This window comes from Schistocerca gregaria, chromosome 2 (genome assembly GCF_023897955.1).
Source record: "Schistocerca gregaria isolate iqSchGreg1 chromosome 2, iqSchGreg1.2, whole genome shotgun sequence".
Lineage (NCBI taxonomy): Eukaryota > Metazoa > Arthropoda > Insecta > Orthoptera > Acrididae > Schistocerca > Schistocerca gregaria.
This window is the reverse complement of record NC_064921.1, coordinates 657,731,487-657,744,705: the sequence shown is the minus strand read 5'-3', so window position 1 is coordinate 657,744,705 and position 13,219 is coordinate 657,731,487. Positions and strand designations below refer to the sequence as shown.

Below are 13,219 nucleotides of genomic sequence, written 5' to 3'. Positions count from 1 at the left end.
GGCGCCCATGCCTGTAACTTTGACGTACTGTACCATCGTTGGGTGAAGTTTCGGGACACGGATTCTTATCCTCCTTTTGTTCCTGAAAAAACCAGCTACTTACCCACGAAGTTTGTCGGCGTATTATTTCTGCCAATACTACAAAACTCGTCTCATTGTAGTGTATCCTAATTTCGGAACATCTTTAATGTCATGTGGACGATAGTAATTGGTTTAGTAAATATGACACTCTTGGAGACGCTTTCATCTTCGCTCCCATTCCTTGCTTTTCATCATTTCCGGTTTTCACTACAACCCCCATGTATTTAAACTCATTTGCTTCTTGAACAAGGTCAAAGAATCAACAGAAGAGAAAATAAAGGGCTTAGCCTTCCAAGGCTTCGGTGATGTTTACCGCTTTAGCATATCTGTTCAAAATAATATTATTTTGACAAACATTGTTTGAAGTAGATTATTGTAGTAAGAATTTAGTGCTTAGAATTCATGTGTCACAACAACATACATTATAGAAAATATCGGAGACACCTTATAGGGGTCTCTATTACGCGCTCCTTCTCTAGACAGTAACACCGACCGGGAATTATCGTGTGTTCCTAAAGCCGTCTTCACACGAAACGTGTTAGCTAGCGCAGATATGGAGCTGCACGAGTTTTGTGACGTCATTTCCCGTTATTTCGCCGGTCGCTGTGGACGAGCGGTTCTAGGCGCTTTCAGTCCGGAACCACGCGGCTGCTGCGGTCCCAGTTTCGAATCCTGCCTCGGGCATGGATGTGTGTGACGTCCTTAGGTTAGTTAGGTTTACGTAGTTCTAAGTCTAGGGCACTGATGCCCTCAGATGTTAAGTCCCTTAGTGCTTAGAATCATTTGGAGATACATTTTGTTTCCTCGTCATTTATCTTTAATCCCACTTACCATGCTTTTCTGAATAGCTTTTTTGTCGTATTTTAAGGTCATCTAGACTTTCCGTGATTAATGTTACATTATGTGCTAACTCCCTCTTCTGCTTTGTATGCTACACCGAGTGCATCCTATAGTTTTAACTTGAACAATAGTGGTGATATTCCATCTCCGTGCATGACACTTGTTTTTATGTCGAAAGACATGGAATGTCCATCTTGCTTTTCCGCTTTCTCTTTCGAGACTTCAAGTGTAATTTTTACAAGATTTATAATCTTCTTTGGTATTTTATACTTTTCTGTTAATTAATAGAAAATTAAATGTCATTTTCGAAGTGATTGGAAACTGTGCTACAGAAGTTATTGCGGACACCAAGCAGATAATAAAGAGAGGCAGCAGAACTTATAACAGTATTGTACATAACGATATAGTGGAAAACACACTTCATAGGTAGTAGAACAACTATGGATAACCTACCGGAGTGACGAATGTGACTTGCGTTTCAGCCAAAGTGTCGGACATCCCGCGAGGTTACCAGTTCGTGCCTGGTTACGGGTTGGTGAAGCTCTATCGCACGTTCAAGACGTGGTGGGCGGCGAAGGAGGCCTGCAAGGCTGATGGATCTCGGCTGGCGATCCCGCCAGACCGTAACGCCGTCGACGGACTGAACCAGATATTCGCCAAGGAGAACGGACTCTGGTGGGCCTGGGTTGGCATCTCGGACGAGGCCAGAGAGGGCGTATTCGTTGGAGTTGACGGTAAGAATGATATCGATTGTAGCTGTCATCAGGTGATTAGTATGTGAAGGTGAAACATAACACTTGAGACTAACAAGATTACCTGGCCATCCGGTGGAACAGTACAGTAGTGGAAATCACTGTAAATGCAGGGTTTCACGAAACTAATAGTGCAATGTGTGAAGCATACATTTATCGAATTAACTGTGAAAGTAGTGGACTCATATAAGACATTAACAATCACGACGGAATTACATTGTTCCTTTCATAACACAAGAAATAAAATAAGGCGTTTGCAGTTTCTTTATGGGAATGGGTATACATGCATGCACTGTCCTGTTGTGTTATTACCTTGTTAGCACTTTATCTAACCTCCGTTCTTACTAATTACCATAAAAATTATCTTTGCCTTTGATTTTGTTAGGGTTTATTGTTCTTGCAGGGAAATTGTCGCCCACTCTCCTCGTATCTTCTTTTCAGCTCACATGCGGACTCAAATTGCCAGCTACTGCGAAAAACACATCTTGAAAATACTCCCCAAAGATTTTCCACGGGGTTACCATCCGGGCTACGTGCAGGCCAGAACAAAACACCAATATCTTTATTTTCTAATAACTTTTTTGTTGTAGCAGGAACATGCAGAGCTGCATTATCTTCTTGAAATGTTAGACTTTCGTCACCTAGGTCCTCATAGATTCTAATCAGTTATGTCTTTAGTATCTCAGTGTTCAACTAATAAATGCCTGACTTAACATTCCAGTAAATCTCTGTTCACCTTTATCTGTTGCTCTTTTGTCGGATCATGCCAATGTTATTGAAATCTATGAGACTCATTTAAATTAGACTTCCTTTCATCCCTGAAAATCGCTTTATCCCATTCTGAGATCGGGAGCGTATGTTTTTCAGCTGACTCCATTCTACGCTGATTGCATTTGAGTGTCAGATAGGGTTTCTGCAGTTGTTTCTTGAGTGCAAGGTTTCTGTCATATGGCAATTACCGGCGACTGTAAATCAGCATGAAGTTGAGAAGAATAATGGTTTGTGGCCCTTGCTTTGATCAAAAGTAGTCCTTCCTATGCCTCAGATAATTTTCTCCTTTGCCCACATTTTCCGTTCTGTCCATATAGTGCACCCAGTGTAACGAGATTATTAATCACTGCAATGAACATTTCAATTGCTTAGCGATTTGATTATTAGAGTGTCTCATTTTCTTGTACGTAATAATTTACGCTTTTTCATCATATGGTAATTGTTTTCCTCGCGGCACTGTGTCGATCGTGGTTTACGTACCCAACACGAACTGGCGCTAATGACATCTGTTTCCTATCTACAGGAAAGCCACGTTACCACACACTAACACCGCACTGAGTCGGCTGTCTTTATACAGAGTTCCACACTCTGCCACCTGAATCGTTGAAGTCTTCTTATCTACTGTGCTGCTTACATCACATGCAGTATCATTTGGTTGCATCTGTCGATATACTGGAATTCATACTATCGCATATAAATTGTGAACAACTTATCCAACCGACAATGTTGATTATCTTGCAGATATCCATGCCTTTACACTGATTTCCCCTACTGTATCGGAAATGAAACGTAGGTAATCTCACTAATACAATGGTTGTCTAAACGATTAATGCGTAACGGAAACTCGGGCGCACTGAAAGAAAAGCTTCACAATACTGTGACTAAAATTGGTGCAAAAATTCTGCCGTACATAAGAAACGAAGATATACGGAGAGAGTTTAGGAACACCTTATTGAAAAAGTAAAAGGTGTTGAGTCATGAGGAATATACATTTGTTAGAATAAGTCTTTAGTGACTCTTTTAATTTACTACAAACCTATTACACTTTTCTATAAATCTCCTTTCACTTCGGAGCCCTCTGCTTAATGTTGTACTCTCCCTTTCAGTCCGTCTGCATAAAAGTTCTTCCTTTGGTAACTGAATCGGTCGACGATTCAGTCTTAATTTTTCACGTTGTCGTCAAACCGTTGGACACCAGTCTAATGGGTCATACGCCTGACTGCGAAGTTGCGACTGTATCGTGGGCCGCCAATATATTTCCAAGGGAAATAGTAAACCTTACCATCGATGAAGGTAACTGTTTGTGGACGTGTATTGCCTTGGATGGCTACCCTCCACGAAAGTTTTTCGTGCTGTAGATTTTTGATGCGGCTTTTTTTGTGGGATTTTCGCATTATACATCAGCTTACGCGTTGAACTATGTTCCATGAAATCATCCAAAAGAACGCCATTTTGCTATCAGAAAACCATAGTCATAATCATTCGTTTCGAGTAACTAAGTTATTTGAACTTTCTCGGTTTCATCCGAAGTTGAATGGTGCCACTGGATTGAAATTTTTTATGATTTTACGTTAGCGTAGAATATCTATGCCTCGGTCGCCGTTACAAAGTGTGAGAATTAATTACGTCCATCTTGTCGATTGTTGTCCTTAAATGCTCGTTCCCTTGACATTCTTAGCTTTAGCGTCGGCCGGCAAACATTTTCGGTGCCGTCATTCCATGACAGTCGTAAAAAAGAGGTATGCGTGCAATATGAGGAAATTCAAATATTTTCAAAAGATTGTGTCCACAGCTCGTAAATATTTGAAATATGTCGTGATTACCGCCAACGGATGGTGAAAAGATTTCTTTATTTAATAACCAGTTTCGACCCACAGATCACCTTCAGATTCATAAAAGAATTTACAAAAATCAGGCGGTATAAAGTCATTGGCATCAGACAATAAAATTCATGAGTTCATCACTGTTACCACATAGTCGTAGGTGACGGATGTAGCATCTTTAAGTGCACTTGCTCGCACTGTTTATGTCTGACGATGTAATTTATATTACTATTTGATGTCCGAGTCGAATTCATGGATTTCACTATCTGACACCAATGACTTTATATCGCCTGTTATAAAAGCTTCTGTGTATCTGACGATGGTCTGTGGACCGAAAATGGTTGTTAAATAAATAAATTTCATCAGTAGCTTTTGTTGGTAATCGTGAACTTTCTCAAATGAGGAAATTCGTCACAGCCCCAGTAGTGAATCATCAATGTGGTCGCATTTTTGTTCAGTAATATATCCAAAACAGACAGGACATGACAGCAACGATGTTACGAGTAAGGTAAAACATCTAATGATATATTATAAATTTCCAGATCATAGTTACAAAACCCTAATATTAAGACCATCGCTTACCTATGTGTTTACAGAGCACCTGACGATGGCAGTTTGACGAACTGGGCTCATTGTGAATGAGATAAAACATAAACAACTTACATAGCAGTGTAGCTGGATATTATTCATAAATAATCATCATGTCATTAAAAGACATATTTTTCACTGCGGGCCTCAAAGAACAAAAGTTACGCATCCACTCATGTTCACTGTGCGCTCCAACGAACTTGTGAAATTCCAGCAGGACAATGCGTCACCCACACGTTCTGAATTGCTACAGAGTTCCTCCAGGAACATTCTTCTGAGTTTCAACACTTCTTCTAGCCACCAAACTCCCCAGACATGAACATTATTGAGCATATTTGGAATGTTTTACAACGTGCTGTTGAGAAGAAATCTCCACCCCCCTCGTACTCTTACGGATTTATAAACAGCCCTAGAGGATTCATGGTGTTACTGCCCACTAGCACTATTTCAAATATTAGTGAGTCCATGCCACATCGTGTTGTGGCACTTCTGCGTGCTCGCGGGGGCCCTACACGATATGAGGCAGGTGTACCAGTTTCTCTGGCTCTTCAGTTTGTATGACATCCTCATTTCAGTGTGTAGCCAACCACTACAATAGTGTTCCTGATAACTTCTGCGCTTTGAAAGAAAATAAGCAATCAATTTGACTCTCACAGTGCTCCAAAAGTAGAGAGATTTTGAGCAAATTACACAGGCTACTTCAAGATTCAAATTATAAACTTCTGGGGGCTGTTGAGGGGCTCGGTAGATAATGTTTTGATGAGGAACCAATGTCCGGGAATGTACCATTTGTATGTACAGCATACTATTTCTGAAACACATGTCGAGCTAGATAACGTAACATAACATACCAAAAACGTAGTGGAAACAAATCAAAGTGTGAGAGCATGTCGTTGGAGGTCACCCAGTTGTATACAGAAATTCTTAAGCCACATGGAATGAAATTAGCGTGACTACAGTGCCAAATGGAATTGGCCCCGCAACACGAGGAAGTTGAAAGCACGGAAAGGGACTGTTTGTGTCAATCAGCAAGTGGTAACGGTGCACTGTGGTTGTTTTCTTCATCACAAGCTCATGGCCCGGAGACAACATGTGGGTGACCTGATATGGAGAAGAGCCATCGGGTAAGTGGAAGACAGATGAATTGTGACGAGCGTAGTGCAGGAGTTTGGTGCTGCTCACAGCATCGTTGCCCGTACATTGGAAGCGTTCCGAAGCACTGGCACTGCCGTCCGAAGGACGGGTTGATTTCGAACTTGTTTTGGTGATCCATCTCTTATCGTGTGGGGAGGCATAGTGTTGCATGGCCATGCTGCCCTCCACGTGTTTGAATATGGTACAGCCAATTTTTTGCTGCAAAAAGTATAATTCCTTCAATAAATATAACACATGAAGTAATGATATCAGGAGCCAGAGGACACATAGATGAGAATCTTAATTTGAAAAGTCATATTTTGGATCTCCTAAAGCGACTAGGTTCAGCAACTTTTGCAATCAGAATAATTGCCAATTTTGAGGATGCAGAAATTAGTAAACTAACATACTTTGCATACTCCCACTCTCTGATGTCATACGGAATAATATTCTGGGGCAACGCAACACTTAGGCAAAAGATATTCACTGCTCAAAAGAAAGTAGTTAGAATAGCGTGTGGGGTTCATAGTCGCACATTCTGTAGGCATCTGTTTAAAAGGTTAGGAATCCTTACAACTGCTTCACTGTACATTTACTCAGTAATGAAATTTTTTCTCAACATGGGCCAGTTTAAAATCAACAGCAAGATTCATGATTACAATACCAGAAAAAAGAAAGACCTACACTACCCTTTACTTAACCTATCCTTGGCCCAGTATGGGGTAAAATATGCTGCTATAAAACTGTATCATAAATTACCAGATGAAATAAAGTGTCTGACAGAGAGCAGTAAAAATTTCAAAAACAAATTTAAATCATACCTCCTTGGCAACTCCTTCTATACCATATATGAATTCTTGAATATGAGTAAATAAATCTGGAGATATAATATATGCATTTCGTGCCATTTAAGGGAATGGGATAGATAATAGAAATATTTAGGTATAACACTATAATGTAAAAAAAAACACTTGTTTCCTGAGCGCATTTCTTGTGCACTTCTACATCTACATCTACATGACTACTCTGCAATTCACATTTAAGTGCTTGGCAGAGGGTTCATCGAACCACAATCATACTATCTCTCTACTATTCCACTCCCGAACAGCGAGCGGGAAAAACGAACATCTAAACCTTTCTGTTCGAGCTCTGATTTCTCTTATTTTATTTTGATGATCATTCCTACCTATGTAGGTTGGGCTCAACAAAATATTTTCGCATTCGGAAGAGAAAGTTGGTGACTGAAATTTCGTAAAAAGCTCTCGCCGCGACGAAAAACGTCTATGCTGTAATGACTTCCATCCCAACTCGTGTATCATATCTGCCACGCTCTCTCCTCTATAACGCGATAATACAAAACGAGCTGCCCTTCTTTGCACCCTCTCGATGTCCTCCGTCAATCCCACCTGGTAAGGATCCCACACCGCGCAGCAATATTCTAACAGAGGACGAACGAGTGTAGTGTAAGCTGTCTCTTTAGTGGACTTGTTGCATCTTCTAAGTGTCCTGCCAATGAAACGCAACCTTTGGCTCGCCTTCCCGACAATATTATCTATGTGGTCCTTCCAACTGAAGTTGTTCGTAATTTTAACACCCAGGTACTTAGTTGAATTGACAGCCTTGAGGATTGTACTATTTATCGAGTAATCGAATTCCAACGGATTTCTTTTGGAACTCATGTGGATCATCTCACACTTTTCGTTATTTAGCATCAACTGCCACCTGACACACCATACAGCAATCTTTTCTAAATCGCTTTGCAGCTGATACTGGTCTTCGGATGACCTTACTAGACGGTAAATTACAGCATCATCTGCAAACAACCTAAGAGAACTGCTCAGATTGTCACCCAGGTCATTTATATAGATCAGGAACAGTAGAGGTCCCAGGACGCTTCCCTGGGGAACACCTGATATCACTTCAGTTTTACTCGATGATTTGCCGTCTATTACTACGAACTGCGACCTTCCTGACAGGAAATCACGAATCCAGTCGCACAACTGAGACGATACCCCATAGCTCCGCAGCTTGATTAGAAGTCGCTTGTGAGGAACGGTGTCAAAAGCTTTCCGGAAATCTAGAAATACGGAATCAACTTGAGATCCCCTGTCGATAGCAGCCATTACTTCGTGCGAATAAAGAGCTAGCTGCGTTGCACAAGAGCGATGTTTTCTGAAGCCATGCTGATTACGTGTTAATAGATCGTTCTCTTCGAGGTGATTCATAATGTTTGAATACAGTATATGCTCCAAAACCCTACTGCAAACCGACGTCAATGATATAGGTCTGTAGTTCGATGGATTACTCCTACTACCCTTCTTGAACACTGGTGCGACCTGCGCAATTTTCCAATCTGTAGGTACAGATCTATCGGTGAGCGAGCGGTTGTATATGAGTGCTAAGTAGGGAGCTATAGTATCAGCGTAATCTGAAAGGAACCTAATCGGTATACAATCTGGACCTGAAGACTTGCCCGTATCAAGCGATTTGAGTTGCTTCGCAACCCCTAAGGTATCTACTTCTAAGAAACTCATGCTAGCAGATGTTCGTGTTTCAAATTCTGGAATATTCCATTCGTCTTCCCTGGTGAAGGAATTTCGGAAAACTGCGTTCAGTAACTCCGCTTTAGCGGCACAGTCGTTGATAACAGTACTTCACACGTTCTATTTCATAACGGTTTTTCCGTGCTATTGATCGATGGAACATTCGACTAACTAACTTCGTTGCGTTTTCCGGATCTTTCAGTCCTGACTTCATTTTTGTGGACGACAGCACGAACAGTGCACGCGGTGGAGCTCTTGAAGCGAGAGGGTATTCGGTGATATCACTATTCGCCCCGTTCCCTCGACTTTAATCCCATCGAACACATGTAAAACGCGTTGGGGAAACATATTGTAGCCCGTCACATGCACCTGCCACTGGTCAGCACACCATATTAAGATAAATGTCCCTCCTTTTCTACTGTCTCGGGCATGTTTACGAAACTGTGTTCCACGGAACATCGCTCTTCAAGTGCTCTGAGAAAAAACTTCCTAATAATATTGCGTTTTTGGTTTTTAGATATTTCGACAATACCGATTTTTAAAATAATTTTATCATGACTGCTGTGTTATTAGTTATAATCTGAAACCGAATTAATCTTGAATAAAATAAGTTTTTCTCATTTTTAAAAATTCTATCAACAGTCAAAATAAAGGAGGTTTTTCCATCAGAATAGCAGGATTCTTCAAGCACTTCGTCACAGAAAATGTTTGGGAATCCCTGGTTAGAGGAGTATCATAAACCGCGGTGACTTCAATATAATTATTGTATTTGATTAAAAGTATCATTTGTGTTGGTCTCATTGCGTATTTCTTACAGTTGCGTTCTGTACTTTACAGTCGCAGCTCTTTCTGTTGATGATCCAAGTTTCAGGACACTGTGTTACGTGGGAGTGACACTTAATACGGAAGATACTTTTCGTCTTGAAGTTTAGCACACCAGCGTAAGTTTGAGGACAGGGTCACTTTCAAATCTCCGCATAGAGCGGAGACAATGAAGTCTGAACTGTGTGCTGCACTACGTTCCATGCCATGGGCAGCATTTTGAATACTAGTCGCCCCGTTCTCTCCCTTTCCTGAGAAACTGTTGTAGGCTATCCGTTGAGGAAATGCTGCAACATAATCCTTTACTAACAGGAATTATCAAAAGTTATATTGTTCTGTAGTTCATTATCAATTTATTACCCTTCTGCATGTGTTACTGCTTAAGTCAAGCATCATATCACCTGTTAAACATAACTGTCAGTTACAACCTATCTGCAGGAAATAAAATATGTCTTTCTTGTTTGGATAGACAATTTTATCAGCAGAACTGCCGCTGGTTTCCAAAACCAAGTTATCAGTTATTTTGCAACTGTTAGAATATGTTAAATGAATTGTGCAATTATGCTGAAAATGACGCAGCTTGCTCTTAAATGACCTTGAAAAATGAAAGTGCTACTGGAGGTTGGGTGTAGACTGGGGGAAAATGCATGATATCTCAGTCCAAAATGGCGAAGAGCAAATTTTAAAACTCCAAGATGATGATGGTCAAAATAATTAAGGGGTGTAAATAGCACTATGAGTATTTAAATAACTGTTTTACATTCATGAAATGACACAACCAATTACAATACAGTATACCAAGGAGACCTTCAAAATGGAACAGTCAATCGAAATGTAACCCACCATCTTCTAAAGTATATAATTACTTATCCAAGATATTCCCATTCCTACAGGATTTTTCTTACGACATGTAAGCTATATCTCAATTCCGTAAATTGTTGCACTGTTCCAAAGTAGTTCCAAAGTATTCGATTATTTATCAAAAATTACGTAAACACGCACGTCTCATAAATGTTTGTTGCTTTAACACGTTTTCAAAAGTTATTCTTTGTATAACTTCATTTCTGGTTGTTCTCATGGGTCAAGATTGTTACCATTGTTTTCTGTGCGGAGTACTCTTGTGGATTTCACTTAGTCTGTGCCTGAGGTATGCAGCTGGCTGTTGTGGATTTGTGAAAGTGGTTAAGAATAAAAACGTCAGTGTGTTATTTCTAAGGTGTACGGAAAATTCTTGCTGTTTGGCATGTGTAAAATGCAGGGCAACTGTTACACTGTAATTATTATATTCCAATGTTATCTATTATTGGGATGTTTATGTTTACTGTATTGTGAGAGGTAAGTGGTGTCCAATTTCGTTGTTTGTGGAGAAGGATATTTTGATCATCAATGACAAAAAAAATGGTTCAAATGGCTCTGAGCACTATCGGACTTAACTTCTGAGGCCCTAGAACTTAGAACTACTTAAACCTACTGACCTAAGGACATCACACACATCCATGCCCGAGGCAGGATTCTAACCTGTGACCATAGTAGTCGCACGGTTCCAGATTGTAGCCACCACGACCGTCTCAATGGCAAAATCCGCTACAGTCTTAAAAATTCTTTTTTTCTAAAACGGAAAGTTCTTAGGGAGGATTGGTTTCTTAGGGCCATATCCCGTTTATGGGATCAGTTATTCCTGACTAATACGTTTTCTATTGCTTTGGTTGTTCTCACTTATTCATTATTTTGGACTTATTTCGGATTTTATTGGTGTGGCCAATTCTGCTGTGACTAATGTTCCTTAAAAAACTTTCACTCAGCTATTTATTGTTATGGATATTCTTAATGTGATCAGTATTGCTCTGACTTAGCTGCTTCTGCTAAATTGGTGGTAGGACATAAGTGTTTTAGAGGTTTCTCTCCATTTTCATTAGTTGGGTTGGTTTGGGTTGTTTGGGGAAGACCAGACAGGAGGTCATCGGTCTCATCGGATTAGGGAAGGACGGGGAAGGAAGTCAGCCGTGCCCTTTCGACGGAACCATCCCGACATTTGCGATTTAGGGAAATCACGGAAAACCTAAATCAGGATGGCCGGACGCGGGATTGAACCGTCGTCCTCCCGAATGCGAGTCCAGTGTGCTAGCCACTGCGCCACCTCGCTCGGTTTTCATTAGTTGTTCCACAGTTTTGTGTGGGTACAAATTAGTGACTATGCTCTCTAAATGTGCTATATGAATTCTTAGGTGACATTAGACGAATTATGTGAATTTACTTTGGGTGGACCCTATTGATTGGTGTGCAATGTATCCACTTACAAACATGGTAATACGTAATTGGTGCCTCGCTGGTACATAAAAGAAGTTAGCGTTCACTGCAGCAGATGCTAGTGTGTGGTTTCTTAGACCTGTTGTTGGCGGTTACATTAATTCATATTTTTACCGTCAGACAGACTGAATAGCCCACTCGCATATGTTACAGGTATACGATCTCTCGCGCCTGCATTTTAACTCTGTGTAGCTTGGTATGGGTTTGATAGGTGTGTATGAATCACTTATGAATGTAAAACTGTGCTCATGGAGTTACATTCTGCATTGACACATGCCTGCTGGACTACGGTCCATATAACCCCCTGTATGTCCTCAAGTGGATCCATGTGTAGCAGGCCCTTACTTCCGGACCGTTGCAAGTTTTGTAAGGGGGTATGGGATCTCGGGCTGTTAATATATTTACGTTCCATTCAACGGTGGTTTCCGGTCATTTAATTGAATAATAATTGAATAACTCTGTCCTTTTGCACAGGTCCCCCTCTTCGAGAGGCTTACTGGCAGGTCTAGGTTTGAAGAGGATGTCCTGTTGCATGTCATGTATCAGGAATGTACTATTTTAACATATTTTAACTTATTTTAACATCAGTTATGATTTCTTAATGTACTCACATTTCAGTTTACGTACAGGCTTTTTCTAAGAATTTTGCTTTTCTTATTTTTACTATGTGAACGGGTGTTATTATTAATTTATAATTTTGCAGTTGCACCTGAATAATAGGACACAGACCCTGAAAGAGGGCTCTGTTTGGGTGCTTTCCTTTTTGAAACCATTTATACAACTGTGGAATACTTTATCATTGATGATGAAAATCAACAGTTGTGAATGTCTCGTTAAGAGAAACGGATACTTTAATATTAGTGTGATAATTTGTGTATTATAGTATCAGTGTAGATTTGTTTCTTGTAAATGTAAAAATTATGTTCTTCGAATCAATTAACAATAGTGAGGTCTAAGAAATTTGTGGGTCTATTTGTAATATACAAACGTAATTTTGCGAGGACCAGAAATCATCTAACTATGAAAAAAATTTATGAAGACTGTCAAAGCATCTGAAGACGAGCCCTCAGAGCTCGAAATACATCATAAATTGGAAAAAAAGTTCAAATGTGCGTGAAATTTTATGGGACTTAACTGCAAAGGTCATCAGTCTCTAAGCGTAGACACTACTTAACCTAAATTATCCTAAGGAGAAACACACGCACCCATGCCCGAGGAAGGACTCGAACCTCCGCCGGGACCAGACGCACAGTCCATGACTGCAGCGCCTAAGACCGCTCGGCTAATCCCGCGTGGCATTGGAAAAAAAATCACGATTGTGATTGAAGGTAGTTGTTCTTTATTTTGCAAAAATAATACAGTCACAAAAGGAACACTTCCAACAGTGAATAAAATTACGTTATATTTGTATAGCCAGGCACTAAGATCAGTGTATTCATTTAAAAACACGAAACTAAAGATAACCAAACTGGCCTTCCGCATCATATTTAACAAAGAATGTGCATCTTATAGTTTAATACCAAATTATGCTAACATCATGAGAAAATGTTGTTAACAA

General features: G+C 40.2%; 1 protein-coding gene across 3 annotated transcripts in view; it reads left to right on the top strand.

Moving 5' to 3' along the window:
* Window positions 1-13,219, top strand: part of LOC126334700 (macrophage mannose receptor 1-like) — a 75,603-nt gene that overhangs the window by 49,070 nt on the left and 13,314 nt on the right. For all 3 annotated transcript variants that reach the window (XM_049997202.1, XM_049997203.1, XM_049997204.1), the window contains one exon: window positions 1,404-1,655. In XM_049997202.1, coding sequence (XP_049853159.1) covers window positions 1,404-1,655 — 252 coding nt within the window. The remainder of the gene's footprint in view (window positions 1-1,403; window positions 1,656-13,219) is intronic.